The following is a 19,509-nucleotide window of genomic DNA, read 5'->3' as shown; positions in this document are numbered from 1 at the left end:
TAGTGATGATGTGGACATGGTTGTGTATGGTGTGTAAGGTTTTGTAGTGAGTTGTAGACAGGATGGTGAGTTTTAGATAGGATTCAACAAGGTAGTGTACTGTATGATGGAGGATGGTGTGTTGTGGATACAGAGGTTGTTACTGAGTAGGGACAGATGCTTGGACTTGCTTTTGTTATACCAATCATGTATATCATGCAATATTAACAGTGGTATAACAAAGTTATGTAGTATATAATCTTGAATGGTTTGTTATTGAGTAAGGACAGGAATGACTGGAGGTGCATTTATGACCAACATATTATTTATAAAGACAATAACTGCTTAGGTATTTAATACTCTCCCATGACTCCTATCAAATTTTAGCTGGAACAAAATACTATAGCTGTCTTGAGCATGAGAGAGTTATTTGTGACATTATTACTGGTTTGTTTTCATTTGATGGCACTGGGTCACTTGTAACTTGGACTCATTTCTTACTGGTTATCAAAGCTCCTTAACACCTCTTCCTTAGCAGTTTATCTCTTGCATATGGGTGGTTGATATCCTTTTATACATTATTTCTGCAGAGTTTGGTAATATTGGAAGGATTTTTGTAACACAGAAGAGGACAGTAAGGTGTAATAAACAAAATAAATCACTTAGGAAAAGGTGTTAGGGAGCTTTATGCAGAGTATGGTGATATTGGAAGGATTTATGTAACAGAAGAGGAGAGTAAGGTGTAATAAACAAAATAAATCACTTAGGAAAAGGTGTTAGGGAGCTGTATGCCGAGTGTAATGATATTGGAAGGATTTGTGTAACATGGAAGAGGACAGTATGGTGTAATAAAATAAATCACTTAGGCAAAGGTGTTAGGGAGCTTTATGCAGAGTATTGTGATATTGGAAGGGTTTATGTAACACAAGAGGACAGTAAGATGTAATAAACAAAATAAATCACTTAGGCAAAGGTGTTAGGGAGCTTTATGCAGAGTATTGTGATATTGGAAGGATTTATGTAACACAAGAGGACAGTAAGATGTAATAAACAAAATAAATCACTTAGGAAGAGGTGTTAGGGAGCTTTATGTATTGTGATATTGGAAGGATTTATGTAACACAAGAGGACAGTAAGATGTAATAAACAAAATAAATCACTTAGGAAGAGGTGTTAGGGAGCTTTATGCAGAGTATGGTGATATTGGAAGGATTTGTTTAAGAGAAGAGGACTGTGTTCATGTTAGACTATGGTGTTAAGACTACATTTGGGTAGATTGGAGTTGGTTTTAGTATGTGTCCACTATCACGCCTAAACTCGGGAAAGCAAAATACTGGTAAAAAAAAAAACTGATTGATGTAAACCTATAAATTAACAGTAGTTACATTAAATGTCTACTTTTATAACCATCTCAATACAATGCATGCAGTTTTATTCGGCAGCAGGAACAAACCAATTGCAAAACTCTTGTACGAACTGAAATTGAGTACTGTCTTAGTTTTCTGAAGGGATGATAAACTGCATGAAGTACTGCCAACTAATTCCGTCAAAGAGAGATGTATTATCGTAAAAGTAGAAGGTTCGGATAATTCTAACGACCCTGAAATTAGATAATCACAAATATTCAGATAATGAGTTTGGTCTAGTCGGTGTGTGGTGGACGGTGGTAAACAGAGATTAAGGCCGTATTTAATGACGCAAGAATGATACTATCTACGCGAAAATCCCCCAACAGAACTATATAGCCAAGTAAGTAACAGAGTAAGCACTTAATAGTTAGATTTTAACAAGAATAGTTGTCACGAGAGAAAGTTGGTAGTTAATGGTGTGATAATGACTATCTTCCGAGGAAACAAGATCTTGTATTTGTACAAGAAGAAAATATTGTAGCTGGTTTGTGCTGCTTATGTATCGGTGTCAGGGGCGCAGCCAGAAATATAATTCACGGGGTGGGGGGCACAGTGGGAGGTGGAGGTACATTGGTTACAAGTAAATGACCAGGTGAGACAACTTTTACCTGGTTAGAGGGCACGGTGGCTCTGTGGTAGAGCATCGGAGTCGTGATCGGGGGATTGCGAGTTCGAGCCTCACCCGGGACTGCCGTGCCGCCAGTGGTAGCACGCTCCTGTAACGTAGCGGGGCTAAATGGCCATAGTTGCCTAGCTCGGGGAATAAATCCCTTTTACCTGGTTATGCCACAGTGGAAAGCTATTTGACTGTCATTTGAGAGTCCCAGGTATGACTTGTGGCACAGTATTGGCAGTATGTTATTGATTTTCTATGCATTAGTAGCTACAGGTTTCTTTTGTCATGAACTAGCAAGAGCAAGAATAAACCAAAAAAGATATGCAGCACCAAAGGTGTTCCTAGAGACTTGTTTTAATACCCTTCATTTCAAAGGCTCTCCCTATTGCTGAGTTAATTGGAGATGAAGACTTGAGTCTAACATCAGTCACAGTTTTTGTTGAATTGTGATTTGACATGGACTCCTGGGTAATTAGACATGGCTTACTACTTGCCCCTTAAGAAATGCAGCTTGGCTTGTGACCCAAAGGTATCAGTATTCTGATCTGAGACTTGGATGAAATACAATGAGTCATTCTGGAAAAATAAGTCTCAATTGACTGTAGCAATAGCTGCTACTGTAATTACAGTACATTACAGTAATGTACTGTACTTACAGTACTGTAGTTTTAAGGACTAGACTGTAGCACCAGTCAAGCAGGGCAGTACGCCTAAGGTGGATGGAAAGCTGACGACAGGGAGATCTGGAGCTCCCGTTTCATCAGTCCTCGAGAGTAGTTCCTGACCATCCATTTTCAGTGTCTCATTAACACAGAGAGTAGGCCAGCATGCTCTCCAATAATAGTTTCTCTAACTGTCAACACCAAACTACATGCACAGTACACACTACACTGGGGTAGGAGGGGTTTTCAAGAATACTCCCCAGTATCCCTGCTTGTCGTAAAAGGCGACTAAAAGGGTTGGTGGAGGGTTAGTGCCCCTCCCCGGAAAACAACTAACTAAAAAGACAGAGAAGAAGCCGTGGACAAGGACTGACCAAATGATGACGACCCAGGACCGGACAAAGGACTTGGTATTGGCAACATGGAATGTAAGAGGAGCGAATGATGTGGTGAGAGAGAGACAGTGTCCAGATGCTTGAGGGTGTGCAAGTGGATGTATGTGGAATAACTGAAACAAAATGGAGAGGAGAAAGTGTGAGAGAATGAGAGTATGGATGGGGTATATGTGCAGGAGTAGGTGAGAATGAGAGGGCAAAGGAAGGAGTATGTATAATTGTGAGTAAAAGATGGAAGAAGAGCATAAGACAGTATGGATCAGTTGGGTCAAGGATTGTGTGGGTAAAGTTGAAAGTTGGAATACAAATGTGGGCGATTGTGTGTGTGTATGCACCAACGCAAGATCGTGCTAGAAGAGTGAGAGAAGAGTTCTGGACAAATGTGGAAGTGTGCATGGAAAAGTTTGGAAGGAATGAGAGAGTGTTTTTGATTGGTGATATGAATGGTAAAGTTGGTAATGTGAAGGTGGATGGAATAGTTGGTGAGTGGGGTGTGCCTGCTGAGATAGATGAGAATGGGAGTGCATTAGTGGACATTTGTGCTGGGAGGGGGTTGGTGATAGCCAATACCCTCTTCAGGCATAAAATGATCCACAGGTATACATGGCGAGTGATGAGAAGGGTGGGTGGTGAACTGAATGAAAGGAAGGCAATGATTAATTATGTGTGTGTGGATGAAAGGATGCGAAGATGTGTAATGGATGCAAGAGCTTACAGAGGTTGGGGGAGTGGACTTTCTGACCACTGCTTGGTGGTGGCCAGAATTAGGATCCAAGTAAGATGGAGAAATAGAAGAAGGGAAAGGCGAGAGGAAGGAGTAGTTGCAAGGAAAGTGGAAAGGTTACAAGAGGATGAGAAAAAGGCAGAGTATAAGAGAGAAGTGGAGGAACGATTGGGCAAATGTGAATTGGAACAGATGGGAGACGTGGATGGTGTGTGCAGGATATTTACAGAAGAATATGTGCAGCACGTGATGTGGTGTATGGGAGGAAGAGAAGACGGAGGGGGGTGCAAGGAACAGCTTGGTGGACTGAAGAGGTGAGACAGGCTGTGGGACAAAAGAAGAAAGCATACAATAAATGGATGAGAAATAGGGGCGTGGAAGAAGTTGAGAGGCAGAAGAGAGAGTTATATGTAGAAAGAGAGAGAGAGGTGAAAAGATTAGTAAGAGAGAGTAAGAAGAGAGTGGATGAGGAATTTGGAAGGAACTTGAGTGTAAAGTGGAGGGACTGTAAGAAAATGTTCTGGAAGGAGATGAAGAGAGTAAGACAGGGTGGAAGTGAGGTTAGCATGGGAGTGAAAGATAAAAATTGTAGATTACTAGTGGAGAAGGGAGAAAAAGTGAGCAGATGTAGAGAACACTTTAAGGAATTGTTGAACATAGAGGATGGAAGTAATGTGAGTCTAAGTGGCTGGGGAATGGCTGGGAGGAGGAGGGAGGTGAGAAGACAGGAAGAAATCAGTAGGATAGAAGTTGTGAAAGCAATGAAGAAAGCTAAATTGGGGAAAGCCCCAGGAATTGATGGAGTGTGTGGTGAAATGCTGAAGCATGGGGGAGAGATTGTAGTAGAATGGATGTGGAAGATGTGTAGATTGGCCTGGGAGGAAGGTAGAATCCCGGAGGAGTGGAAGTCAGGTATAATTATTCCCTTGTACAAAGGAAAAGGGGAAAAAGAAGTGTGTGGTAATCATAGGGGCATTTGTCTTCTTAGTATAATAGGAAAAGTGTATGGTAGGATACTTATTGACAGAGTTAGAGAAAGAACAGAGGAATTAGTTGGAGAAGAACAGGGAGGCTTTAGGAAAGGAAGAGGTTGTGTAGATCAGATATTCATTCTTAGATCTTTAGTGGAAAAGTTTCTAGAGAAGGGAAAGAAGTTGTATGCGGCTTTCATGGATTTGGAGAAAGCATATGACGGTGGATAGACAAGGATTATGGAAAATATTAATAATATATGGAGTAGATGGGAAGTTGTTGAATGCTGTGAAGAGTATGTATGATGGTGCTAAGGCTGCAGTGTGTGTGGATGGTGAACTAAGTGAATTTTTCTCTTTGAAGGTTGGGTTGAAACAGGGATGTGTCATGTCTCCATGGTTGTTCAATCTGTACATGGATGGGGTAATAAAAGAGGTACAAGGTAGGATAGTGGATGTTGGAGTGGCCCTGGTGAGAGAGGATAGTGTTTGGAAACTCCCTGTACTGTTGTTTGCAGATGATACTGTGTTGTTGAGTGATGACGAAGGGGAGCTGCAAGGCTTGGTGGATGAGTTTGGGAGAGTGTGTAAGAAATGAAATCTAAAGGTGAATGTAGGGAAGAGTAAAGTGATGGTCTTTGAGAGAGGTGAAGTCAGTGAATGTAAAGCGAGGTTGGATGGTGAGGAATTGGAAAATGTGAGTACTTTTAAATACTTGGGTAGTGTGATGAGTAAGGATGGAAGTTTGGAGGGTGAAGTGCTTGAAAGGGTACAGCAGGGAAGAAAGGTTGCTGGTTCTTTGAAAGCAGTGATAAGAAACAGGGAAGTGAGCATGGAAGTGAAAAAGTTACGATGGAAGAGTTGAGAGGTAGGATGGGACTGGAGTGTATTGGTGTTGTGATGAGGAGAGGTAGATTGAGATGGTTTGGACATGTGGAGAGGATGGGGGATGATAATTGGGTGAGGAAGGTGAGAAGTGTTAATATTTGGGGTGGGGTTATGAGGTGTAGACCAAGAAAGACATGGGACGAGGTCATTAAGTGTGACCCCAGGGTTAAGGGACTGAACAGTGACGCTGCAATGGATCGTGCAGCGTGGAGAGCCGCCATTAGGTGACCAAGGCCGACACATGCAAGCATGTTGGAGCCTTTAAAAATGGGGGAGGGGGAGGTCAAGGATAAGATGGAGGGATGGAGTGGAGAAGTATATGAGGGAGGGGGGTGTGAGCTGGGAGCAGGGCAGTGAAATGGTGGGGGACAGGGTGACATGGAGGCGATTAAGGCGTCTGGTAGTAGATAGATAGATTATTATTATTGTTATTATTATTCTATCCATCTATCTATTGCCAGACGCCTCAATCCCGTTTGGGGTGGCCACAAACAAATTGCCTCCACGTCGCCCTGTCCCCCACCATTTCACTGCCCTGCTCCCAACTCACACCCCCCTCTCTCATATACCTCTCCACCCCATCCCTCCATCTCATCCTCGGCCTCCCCCTCCCTCTTCCCCCCTCCACCTCACTCACATACACTCTCTTCGTCAGTCTCTCACCCTCCATCCTCTCCACATGGCCAAACCACCTCAGTGTGTTCCTCATAACGCTTCCTATCACATCCACATCCACACCACAACTACATATGACGCATCTTGTTATTATTATTATTTTTTTTTCATTCTATCTACCTGCCCAGATTAACACCTCTAAGTAGTGTCCGTTTGTGTTAGTTTTCGAAAGACTGTGAGGCCTTGTAGGGCTACTCCCCACACCTGTTTCATCTCCCCACACATACAAACACATCTGTTTTCATGGCTGGTGTGATAAATTCCAATGAAATGGAGAGTTTCCACAAGAGAATTTGGTTGTTGCTGAAACTGTAATGATAAGTGTGATGAAGTGTAATGATAATGTGATAATTGTAATGGTGTGATAAAAGTGTAACGAGAAGTTGGGACAATAAAAAGAGAAATCGGAAACAAATTATTGCTTTTTTTTTTCCCTTTCTTATGCATGCATTTGTAGCGTTATTCAACTTTATTTTGATGTCCTTGATGGTTATAAACATTTATATGCATCTGTGTTAGTTTTGGAATGACTCTGAGGCCTTGTAGGGCTACTCCCCACACCTGTTTTATCTTCCCACACTACAGACACACCTGTTTTTATAGATGGTATGACAAATCCCATTGAAATGGAGGGTGTCCACAAGAGAATTTGGTTGTTGCCAAAATTTTTCTCCCCAAATACCATCAAGGCCTTGTAGGCCTACTCCCCACACTAGTTATCTCCCCACACCCACATACACACCTTTTTTCATGGTAGATGTTACAGAACACAATAAAGTGCTTTCTTTTCATGCGAAAACCTGGTTATTTCCAACCCCCGTACCTATAGGCCTACTCTCCAGTGCCTATTTTATCCCCACACAGTCTAGTAATGTCCCCACACTTACATACGCCTGTTTTCATGGCTGGTGTGACAAAACACTTTGAAATGAAATGACCTGTTTCAATAAGAAAAATAGGGAGTTATCAAAATTTTCATGATTTCGATTGTTTTCAAAGGGTAACTATCATAAACTTTCTTTGAACTTTGACGTGCGATTGTGCGGTAACCATTAGGCCTACAGGGGTACGGAGTGTGTTTTCAGATGCGCAAATTCTTCCTCTTTAGCCAGAACACAGTCAATTTGCCCTTGGTGAAAGTCGCCAAAACACCTCCGAATTGCGGTTGCCTGAAACAATTGCGTTCTGAAGGGGTTAATGACCTAGAGCAGCTTGTACAGCATCCTACCCGTATCCCTGACCGCCTTGGACAGAGCTCCAATGTGCTTGACCTCTTCCTTACAACTAATCCTTCTGCTTACACTGTTAATCTTTTCTCTCCGTTGGGCTCCTCCTATCACAACCTTATTACCTTAACCTGTCCTATCATTCCGGTACTGCCAGTGGACCCTCCAAAGAAACGTTGTCTGTGGCACTTTCAAGCTGCAGATTGGGAGGCCATCAGACGGTACTTCTCTGATTTTCCCTGGAATGATTATTGCTTCCATGGCTGGGAGCCATCTGAGTGTGCCTTGCGCATTACAGAGGTTATTCTCTCAGGCATGGAAGTATACATTCCCTTTTCATATCGTTTAACTAATGCAAGAAAGCCTTGAATTAATCATGTTTGTTCTAATACTGTCCGCAGCAAGGAGAGGGCCTATAAAAGGTACCAGAGCCAACCCACCCCTGAATCACATCTTGTTTATGTTTCTGCCCAGAATCGTGCTAAGTCTGTTCTTCGCACTGCTAAAGATAATTTCATCCGTACTAAGTGATCTCAACTCTGCAACTCAAATTCTTTGCGCTTCTTCTGGCACCTTGCCAAAAACCTTTCTAACAACTTTACCTCATCATCCTTCCCTTCTCTTTTCTACTCTGATGGCTCTGTAGCTATTTCTTCTACTGATAAAGCAGATCTCTTCACTCAGACTTTCTCCTCCAATTCTACCTTAGTCGATTCTGGTGCTGTTCCTCCATCACTTCCCCCCTCAGACTTCCTCATGGCTGACAATTAAATTTCTTCAGCTGATGTATTTTCTGCCATCACTGGCCTCAATACTAACAAGGCATATGGGTCTGATGGAGTCCCTCCTGTTGTCCTCAAGAACTGTGCTCCAGTTCTTACACCCTGCCTAGGCAAACCCTTTCGCCTTTGTCTTTCAACTTGTACCTTTCCTTCTTGCTCGAAGTTTGGTCTCATTCAGCTAGTCCCAAAGAAGGGTGACCGTTCCCAACCCTCTAACTATCGTCCAGTTGCTGTAACATCCTGTATTTTCAAAAGTTTTCGGGTCAGGTCATAATGGAAAAATTTTAAAGCATCTTTCCTATCACAACCTTTTTTTTGATCGTCAGTATGGGTTCCGTAAGGGACACTCCATTGGCAATCTTCTCACCTACCTTTCAGACTCCTGGTCATCCTCCTTTCGGGACTTTGGCAAAAGCTTTGCCATTGCACTTGATATCTCAAAGGCTTTCGATCGAGTCTGGCATAAATCTTTAATTTCCAAATTGCCCTCTTATGGTTTCTATCCTTCTATCTGTGCATTCATCAACAGCTTCCTTTCTGGTCGTTCTGTAGCTGCTGTTGTAGATGGCCATCGTTCCTCTCCTAGATCTATCAACAGTGGTGTTCCTCAGGGCTCTGTCCTATCACCAACTTTCTTCCTTTTATTCATCAGTGACCTTCTAAGCTATACATCCAACCCTGTCCACTCATATGCTGATGATTCCATCCTTCACCTTTCCATTCGGTTCCCACAACGCCCATCTTAGCAGTTACTTCAACAAACAAGGGATGAGGCTATGGCACATCTAATGTCAGACATGGCTCGTATCTCTGACTGGGGTAAAAATAATCTTGTTTTTAATTCATGTGAGCAAAATTATGAATTTCTCTCTTGTGTAAGGTCTACCATCCATTCCTTTTGATTTTGAGAGAGAAAGAGAGAGATTTGCATTTTGTAGCCAGGATATATAAGTAAAAATGTGTACAGTATAATTCTCTTTTTATGTCTATGGTCATATTAAAGCATTAACATTAGAGAACTGCAAAGCCACAAAATTATAAACAAATATTAGGTGATAATTTTATATATTTTAGGCTGCCATATAACTGTTGCCGTATTAAATTGTGTTCATGATAACCATGATGCATGATTGTTTATTGATATAGTTTTTGTATGTATTGACCAGGTATATTACCAGTGCAAAGAAGTTTGGCAATCCAGAATGTGGCATGCAGTAAAACAGGTTAAGAAACACTGTCTTAGAAGGTGTTGTAAGTTGGCATACAAGCCAGTATCCCAGTGATATTCTACCTACATTGTACATGGTAACTGACACCATTTGTTAGTTCTGGACTTGGTGATGTTGCAGGTGGTATTAGAACTTCATCAAGATGCTGGAAGGTCTGGCAACATGGGTGCTCAACAACTACCTGGGGAAGTACCTGGAAAACTTAAATACTGACCAGCTCTCCATTGGATTGCTGAAAGGTATGGCCATATAAACATCATTGTTAGATAGTTCTATGATTAACTCATTCACTATGAGAAGATTCCCCTAATGTGAATTTTATCAATGCTTTATATATTTTGACTTACTGTAGTATCAAGTAGATAATTTTACAGCTATGCCTAGATGTGTATTGGCAGTCTACTCTTGTTTGATGCTGTTAGATAATTATTACAACAGTGATTGAAAGTTGTCTCTTTGTTTTCATAAGTGTGTTCAGTTTTGTTTTTTCATACATTCAGAGAACTGCAGCAACTAATCATATTCTGTCTGTTTTATAACTGATCCTCCAGACATATAATTATGAATCTACTTTTTCATTCTTCATGATGAATATCATATAAGTAACAAAATACATGTATTAAGCCCATTTCTAAAGAAATGTTGTCACATTTTCCTTAGAGAACTAATTTCAGATGTTTTGTATGTATAGGCCACTATTTTTTATATGAAAGGTAGTTAGTCCTCATTTAAAGCTGCTCATTATTTTGTTGCTGATAAATTAATCCATCCATCCATCCATCACCCAATCCTGTGTTGTCCCATGAGGAGTGTAGGAGCCCAGGGCTAGGCATGTTGGTCCTGACATTTAAGATGAGAGTGATCAGCCTCACTCATCCCTTAGTGGCATTACGTGAGCAGTAACCCCTACCATCTCTTGAATATAAACCTTCACTGGCTTAGTTTGATTGGAGTGCCGCAATTACCCACTAAACCACTAGGTGCCATAATTTGGTTATATGGTTACCACCCAGCATTGTAAATGGTTTCCTGGTGTACAGGAAACCATTTGGCTTGTCACTCATTGTAGAGTCATATGGTATATTTACTTAAAAGTTGCCTATGCCTCATTAACTATAACCTAGCTAAGTTTAGTATGAAGTTAGAAATTAGTGTCTTCATTCTTTCGTTCACTCGTTTTTGAAGGCTCCAACATGCTTGCATGCTTTGACCTTTGTCACCTAATGGTGGCTATCCGTGCGCACGATCTGTGGCAGCTTTCCTGTTCAGTCCCTTATCCCTGAGGCCTTACCCAATGAACTCATTCCAGGTCTTTTTTGGTCTGCCTCTCGCAGCCCTGCCCCTAACAATAACACTGCTCACTTTCTGCACCCAGTGGTCATCTCTGACCTCACCACATGCCCAAACCATCTCAGTCTACCCCTCCTCAACGCAACAGCAATACTCTCCAGTCCCATCCTTCCCCTCAACCCTTCCATCTTAAACCTAGCCCCCCCCTCCCCAGGCCTTGCACTCAAGGACGCACTGCACATCCACCTAATCATTGTCATTTCGGTACGTTTGGATTTCCTTACATTTGGACCTGTGAATGTCCTCTTCCTTTACTGCTCAAGTCTCACTACGATGCAGCATTACACTCCTAACACATGCTGCATACAAAGATCCATTAGCACAGAGGTAGAGCCTTCTCAGTGTCAGGAGAGGTAACAGCTCCCTGAACTTCTTCCAGCCACTCCTCACTCTAGCCACAGAGCTATCTCCAGTCCCACCCCCAGCACATGTCTCCCAAATAACAAAACTCTTTCATACACTCAAGAGACTCACCAGCAAGTTCAATCCTTTCATGCCTGACAATCTCCACCTGCTCTCCCTGACACACCGCATACATGAAATCAGCATTATCTCATAGTCAGGCTCTAATACCACTGCATCTCTTATGCACACACTTATCACAGACACTGGTCAAGTTGGAATTACTTCCCATGCCCTTGTGGCATATTGCATGTGGCCACTCTCCCTCTTCTTTGACAGTACCACCACCAGCCATAGATACCATTACTTTTGTTTTATATGCACTTACTCTTAAGTCCGTGTGCCTCATACCATCTCTTCACTTCCTAAATCTTTCCTCCACCTCCCTTTCATTCTCTGCGATCAACGCAAAATCATCAGCATACAACATCTCCCACCGGAGTCCATTTCTGAAGTCACATGAGAGGGCTTTAAGTACCATGATAAACAACAAGGGGCTAAAGACTGACCCCTGATGCACACCTACATCCACAGAAAACTCATCACTTAAATCTCCATTCACCCTGACATGAGTGCAGGCACCCATATACGTGGCCGTAACCACCCTAACCAGCCACTCTCCAATCCCAAGCTTTCTCATTGGCCACTTCACCACCTCTCAAGGGACTCTTTCAAAGACCTTCTTCGAATCAACAGAAACAAAGTACAGTTCCCTTTTCTTTCACATATATTTTTCTTGAATCCGTCAAACAATGAATGTGGCATCAGTGGTCCCTTTGCGTGTCATAAACCCAAACTACATCTCATTAATATTCACTCGTTCTCTTATCATAACCTCTAGAACTCTCTCCATTATCTTCATTATCTGGTCTAAAAGCTTTATGCCTCTATAATTTCCTCTTTCCAGGGCATCATCATTCCTCTTGCCCACATTTACAATTACATTCATCTGCCAGTCATCTGGGGACGACACACTCATGTATAATCATATCAGGTCAGTGACTAACCTCAGTCCTATATCTTCTTAGGCTTTCAACATTTCAACAGTCAACTCAGATGCACCTGCTGCCTTCTCCACGTGCATCTTCCCTATTGCCCCATATCACAGTAGCTGTATCAAAGGCCGAGGGTTAAATACTGGATCTGCTGGCTCCAAATTTTACCTGTCCCAGTCAAACTCCTCATTTAACAGCTTGCTGTAATGCCCTCTCCTTGTGTCTTTAATATCCCCACTGTTCGCCGCTACCTTTCTTTCATCAGTCTTCACACGCTGCTCACCTGTGATATCCCTATTCTCCTCTTCATCTGATTTGCCACCTTAAATATTATATTCTTCCTTTCCACACGATTTAGGTTATCAAGTAAAAGTCTCTATGGCTGGTGGGGGGGTTGGAGGATGGGGGGAAGGAGCATAAGAAGGTCCTAGTGTTTATGTAATGTTGTCTGGATGAAAGTGTTGTGCAGGTGCCCATGGTTGTTGGGTATGCTTGGCTAGACAGATCGAGGTTACTCAACAACAATAACAGCAACAACTGTTCAAGACAGAGGTTGCACTACCATGTATCTGGCCATTTGCCAAGCTGTGCACCATAAGGAAATGGAAAACTTGAAAAAACTAGGTGAGATCTGGAATGCACTTGACAAGCAACTGGAAATGCCTTTAGAAAGGCATGTAACAGCTGAGGAATCAGAATAACCTGTGGCCTGTACGCACACCTTAGAGTATATATTTGTGGCTGCAGAGGTGGGATGTTGATGGGGATTTATCATAAACCTGCTTTCCCCACACAACAGGTGAGGTAGAGCTTGAAAATGTGCCGTTGCGCAAGGATGCCTTGCGTCACCTGGACATGCCGTTGGAGGTGCGTACGGGGTTTGTGGGGCGGGTACGACTGCAGATCCCAGTGTCGCGCCTCCGTTCTGAGCCGTGGGTCATTATGTTCGAGCAGCTGTACCTTGTAGCTGGACCCATTAAGTTGGAGGAGGTCAGTTATACCATTAGATTAGAGTCTAACTGCTCAGTTCCAAGTGATTTCATTTTTAGCCTATTCTTCCTGTCACCAGATGATAATAGTCAGCTTAGGATAGATTTTTTTTAACTGGAGGGGTTAGATATAGTAATGGTACATGAGAGACAGGAGCTGAATAAGATCTTGTGGCAAGAGCTTGAATAAACTAGAATTTGTTTCACCGGGGTTCAAAGGGTTAACCACTTTGATAGATTGACGTTTGCATTTTAGTCCTGTGCTGCAGTACAAACTCCCAGATCCAATACTGTTATCCAGTTTTTGAAACATTGTTTTCCACTGAGTTTGCTTCCAACATTATCTGTGTTTGTGAATCCTCACTGAACTTCTTGAGATCATCCATACAATTTCCTGGTGCTGATGCATGTTACCCATGTTGATAGACATTGCTCGTGTTTACAAACCTCAGGTCATAGGCAGTCAGTCCCTTTCTGTCAGTAACTAAGCCAATTTTTTCATCACAATGTCTTCTAACAAACAAAAATGGTTTCCAGCAACCAAGGGGAAGCTATTAGGTGGGTTTGGCACGTAGTTTTGCTGTCAGATCTTACAGAACATTAGCTGAACTGTGGCCAACCTCAGTAGGCTATGGGGGATTCTTGAAGAGGAAGTATGGTGTCATTTAATTTGATTTTGTTAAGGGCTCCACTGTTGTCTTCAGTTTGATGAGGAGGCGGAGGAAGCAGCCAACCAAGCCCGAAAGATTGGTCAACTGGATGGGCTGGAGGCTGGATGGCGGGCAGAGCAGGAGGCCCGGAGAGAGTCATCGCACTACGCATCATCATACTCATCGTGGCTTAGCTATGGCACGTCCTTCATCACTAACATCATTGAGAACATCCAGGTAGGGAGCAGCTACATCACTCCAGCAGTTTAGGTGGTTTTTGTAGTGCTAAGTTACATGTTCAAATTGTAGAAGATTTTTTGTTTGGGAGTTTTGCATGATGTATCAGTGATTGTGTGGCTTATTTCATGGTGTGTGCTAATGATGGTTCTCAAACTTTATGCTTACACTCTTTTAGATTCTACCTCACCATATCCTTTTCCATGGTAAGAAGTTTTTTTTTTTTTTTTTTTTAAGCAAGGCAGAAGGAACCAAAGGCTGGAAGCACAGAAGATTGTTCCCTCCAAGAAAAAAAAGAAAAAATGTTGAATTTAAGAACCAGTTCATTTTGATGGCATTGGTAATGAATGGTGTTGAATGAAATATCTCAAGTTTGTTGTATGCTGATGATGCAGTACTGCCTGCAAGTACCGGACAAGAACTTGGTAGACTAGCGCAGAGTTTTGCTGATGTCTGAGCATCGTGTCTTGAGAGTAAATGTAGAAAAGAGTAAATTGATAGTAATTGAGAGAGAAGGTGACTCCTATTGTGATGTTACAGTGAATGGAGAGAGACTGGAAGTGGTGAATGGAATATCTCAAGTTTGTTGTATGCTGATGATGCAGTACAGTACTGCCTGCAAGTACCGGACAAGAGCTTGGTAGACTAGCGCAGAGTTTTGCTGATGTCTGTGAGCATCGTGTCTTGAGAGTAAATGTAGAAAAGAGTAAACTGATAGTAATTGAGAGAGAAGGTGACTCCTATTGTGAAGTTACAGTGAATGGAGAGAGACTGGAAGTGGTGAGAGAGGTCAGATACCTGGGTACAGTGATAGAAAAGAGAGGAATATGTACAAAAGAAGTGGAAAGTTGCACGAGGCCTACATGAAGGAGTGTTAGTTCCAGCTTTAACATATGGATGTGAGACTATGGTGTGGCATGAAAATGAAAAGTCAAGAGTGAGGGCAGTGGAGATGAGACTAATGAGGAATGTATGTGGAGTACAGAAAGTGGATAGGATATGAAATAATGTGATTCGTGAAAGACATGGAGTGAGGAAGTCTGTGGACACCAGAATTGAAAAGAGTGTATGTAGATGGTATTGTCATGTGGAGAGGATGGATAACAATAGAGTGGTGAAAAAGGTATATCTGAGTGAATTTGAAGGAGGGAGGAGGTGAGGTAGGCCAAGGAGAAGGTGGAGGGATATGGTGGATGAGTGTGTGAGGAAGAGAGGTATGGAAGTCAGTGAGGCTAGGGGTCTGACAAGAGATCGAGCTGGCTGGATGAATGTTGTGAGAAGAAGTGTATGATCAAGGATTTGGCACCCCTTTTTAATGTGACCGTCCAGATTTACGCTATCAGATATGTTTATGTGAATCTGTTTTTGCCGTATCAGATAGAGCCAGGAACCCGGGGGCTTGAATGATGAGTGAATGGAAGCATGGCCCATTGGATTGGGCAAACTTTGACTGTCTGGACGTTTCTACTCCACCCTGCCCTAGGGTGGGAAAGGAAATCCGGATGAGATGATGGTGATGATGAGCATGTCTGGAAATCAGATCACCCAAGGGGTTCAGAGTGGCAGTGTGGAATGTGGGTGGTTTGAGGGATAAAGCAGGGGAAGTAGTAAAGACTCTGAGTAGGAGGTGGGTGAGTGTCTTTCGTGTATAGTAAATCATGTTCAGGGGAGGGTCTGCTACAGTAGAATGATTGCCAGGAGGGACAGCAGGTACAGTATAAGCTATTATGGTAAGAAAGCCTCCCCCCACAACTCAGGGCATAGGGTTTACAGCTTGTTCCCGAGGCCCAGTAGTCTTCCAACATACCGTAGACCTCCACATGTCACCATTTCATTGCTGACACCCACCATTCATTTTGAATATGCTGGGGCTGTCTCATACAGGACTGGTGTGTTGGTATTAGCGGTGGTATTTTTACAGCATGTCGATGGGTTTTCTGGTAGATTAGTAAAGTCTGCATTATGAAATACTCATCCTTAAACTTCCCTGGTCCAGCTGGGATTAGAACCCAGGGCCATTAGGGATGTGCCAAGAGTGTAATGAGAATGAATGAAAGCAGTATATCAGTGAAAATATTGTTTGGTAAACTCATTATTTCAGTTATAATGGCATATACTCCACAGGTTGGCTTGAATGATGTAGAAAAAGATAGATTCTGGGATGACTTGATATGTGTGGTTGGTGGTTTGGGGGATGATAAGACTGTAGTTTTGGGAGGGAGCTCGAATGGTCATTGAAGCAGCTCAAGTATATGAAGGGATACATGGGGGATGTGCGTATGGTATGAGGAATGCGAAACGGGAAAGGATACTCAATTCTGGGAGGCAATGATTGTGTGCAACATGCATTTCAGGAAAAAGGAATAGGTTGATTGCATATGAGTTTGGGGAAAATAGCAGCCTGCTGACTATTTCCTGGTCAGGAGGATTGAAAGGAGGTTGGTGAGGGTTGTTAAATATATAGGGAGCATTGAGTGTGTGCGGCATCATAAATTGCTAATATATGTGACGTAGTGCTTAGGGAGTGGGTGGTGAAGAAGAGGACATGTACACCTAGGAGGAAAATATGGAAGTTGAAAAACCAAGTAGTAAGGGATGCCTTCTATAGCAAGAACAGGGAGCTCTTTATAGAAGTGTTAATGATTAGTACCCAGTATAGAGCTCTCAAGAACAATCTCTTCAGAGTTACTGATTCAGTGTGTGGATGGACTGAAGACATATGGTAACATGGTGGTGAGACGAGGATGTACAAGCTGCAGTTAGGGATAAAAGAAGACTTTTCTGGGAATGGGAAAGTACTGGTAACAAAGATGAATACATAACTGCCAAGCATAGGGCTAGAAAGGAGGCATACAGGGTAAAATCTGCATATCAGAGATTTTTACTGGGTAACCTAAATAGTATTGAATGGAAGAATATGGTATTTAAGGTGGCAGATCAGGGAAAACATGGATATCCTAGGTGAGCAGTGTGTGAAAAATGATGAAGGAAGGGTAGTGGTGGAGAGTGAGGATATTAAAGACGCCAGGAGAGAACATTATAACTAGCCGCTGAATGAGGAGTTTGACTGGAACAGGGAAGGTTTGAAGTCAGCAGATCCAGTGTTTGGCCCTTGGCATTTGATTGATGCTGCTTCTTTGAGCAGGGCAATAGGCAGGATGCAGGTGGGGAAGGCAGCAGGTGTGTGTGGGTTGACGGCTGAAATGCTGAAGGACTCAGGAGATCAGGGGGTGGGTTTAATTACTGATTTGATAAATTTGAATATATACAATATACTGTATATGAGTTTGTTGTCCCAGATGACTGGCTGAAGAGTTTCATGGGATATGTGTACACGGGAAAGGGTGATGCCCTGGAAAGAGGGAATAATGGAAACATAAAACTCTAGGACCTGATAATGACGGTAATGGAGAGTCATAAAAAGTATGATGAGGCAAAGAGTGAGTGTTGATGAGATACAGTTTGGGTTTATGTCAGGCATAGGGACCACTGATGCCGGGTTTATTGTCCAACAGCTTCAGGAAAAATATATAGGAAAGAAAAGAGATCTATACTTTGTTTTTGTTAATTCAGAGAAGGCCTTTGACAGTCCCTAGAGAGGTAAGTGGGCAGTGAGAAAGCTTATATGAATGAGGATGGTGCGAGATGGAGGAAGGGAGATTGATGAGAGAGGACAGGGTAACATGAAGGCAATCTGTTTGTGGCCATCTGCTCTGTGATTAAGGCATCTGGTGATAGGTAAATGGAGAGATAGATATACCGGGACTCATCCATGTGGCACTGATATCACTCCTCCAATACAGCTAAAGATCCGTGACGTACACCTGCGTTATGAGGACGACCGCAGTGTGCCTGGCCAAGTGTTCTCGTGTGGACTCACTGTTGATTTGCTTGAACTACAGAGCTCCGACCATCTCTGGATTCCACGGTAAGTTGCATGTGAGGGAATGAATATGTATGTATGTGTGCTTGTGTGTGCATAGATGTGTGTGCTTGGAGAGAGAGAGAGAGAGAGAGAGAGAGAGAGAGAGAGAGAGAGAGAGAGAGGCAGGAGGGGGGGAGTGAAGAGGAAGGCTTAGGAATTGTTAACCCATTCATTATGATAGCGTCCTGTATTAATTCACACCACCATCATTCAGTGTTATATAACTGAAGGGAGACCTTTTGTTGTGAAGAGGTTAGAATCAAGTGCCCATTCACCCTTTCTTTACAGTATTCCTTTGTTTCCAGTTGACTATTACAATCAGTTTAAACCCTGCAATCCAGGAACTTTTTTTTTTTTTGCTACCAGACACTTTTACCCAACTTTGGACAGGCTTCTAGATGTAAAGGGGTAAATGAAGGCTGTCAGTACCTCCTTCAGTTCTAAGTGACTCTCCAAAGTTGAATAAAATTATTTGGAGATAGCTGAAATTAGTGACAAAACACTTTATTGGAGTGAATTAGTTAAGGAGAGATATCTCAGTGGAGGAGTCAGGTGAAGAGAAAATGATAACGCATGATATTTCCCTAAGCGTGAGAGTCAGGGGGAGGGGATTGTGTGTGTTTTTGTGTTTGTGTGTTTGTTTCATTTATCGTTTCATTTAGAAAGGCTCCAACATGCTTGCATGCATCGGTCTTGGTCACCTATTGGTGGCTCTCCATTCTGCTTGATCTCTGGTAGCCTCTTTATTCAGTCCTTTATCCCTGAGGTCACATTCTAAGACCTCGTCCCAGGTTTTTTTCGGTCTGTCTCTCACCGTGTTCACATATCTCACATTCGACACCCAGATATCATCCCCTATCCTCTCCACATGCCCAAACCATCTCAATCTACCCCTCCTTATCACAACAGCAGTACACTCCAGTCCCATCCTTCCTCTGAACTCTTCCTTTGTAAACCAAGTCCCACCCAGGCCTCACATTCAAGGATGCACTGCACATCCATCTAACCATTGTCATTTCTGCATGTCTGAGCCTGCGAATATCCTCTTCCTTTACTCCCCAGGTCTCACTGCCATACAACATTACCCTCCTAACAAATGCTGCATACAAAGATCCTTTAGCACAGAGGAAGAGACATCTCAGTGTCAGGAGAGGCAACAGCTCCCTGAACTTCTTCCAACCATTGCTCACTCTAGCCATAGAGTTAGCTCCAGCCCCACATCCAGCACATGTCTCCCAAATAACAAAACTCTTCCACACACTGAAGAGATTCACCAGCAAGATCAACTCTATCATGCCTGACAATGTCCACATGCTCTCTCTGACACACTGCACACAAGAAATCATCATTTTCATGCACTCTACCTCTAATACTGTACCATTACACCTCTTATGCACCCACTTAT

The 19,509-nt window shown here is 42.7% G+C and overlaps 1 protein-coding gene across 1 annotated transcript in view; it reads left to right on the top strand.

Moving 5' to 3' along the window:
* Nucleotides 1-1,677: 1,677 nt before the first annotated feature.
* The window catches only part of Vps13D (vacuolar protein sorting 13D), a 187,957-nt gene continuing 170,125 nt past the window's right edge, over nt 1,678-19,509 (top strand). Inside the window, exons 1-5 of the mRNA XM_080280204.1 lie at nt 1,678-1,728; nt 9,677-9,795; nt 13,103-13,293; nt 13,997-14,179; nt 17,983-18,107. Coding sequence (XP_080136330.1) covers nt 9,699-9,795; nt 13,103-13,293; nt 13,997-14,179; nt 17,983-18,107 — 596 coding nt within the window. The 5' untranslated portion in view covers nt 1,678-1,728; nt 9,677-9,698. The remainder of the gene's footprint in view (nt 1,729-9,676; nt 9,796-13,102; nt 13,294-13,996; nt 14,180-17,982; nt 18,108-19,509) is intronic.

This window comes from Coenobita brevimanus, chromosome 83 (assembly GCF_032717465.1).
Source record: "Coenobita brevimanus isolate Jiangsu-jjx chromosome 83, ASM3271746v2, whole genome shotgun sequence".
In the NCBI taxonomy this organism is placed as follows: domain Eukaryota; kingdom Metazoa; phylum Arthropoda; class Malacostraca; order Decapoda; family Coenobitidae; genus Coenobita; species Coenobita brevimanus.
This window is presented reverse-complemented; position numbering and strand designations above follow the sequence as displayed.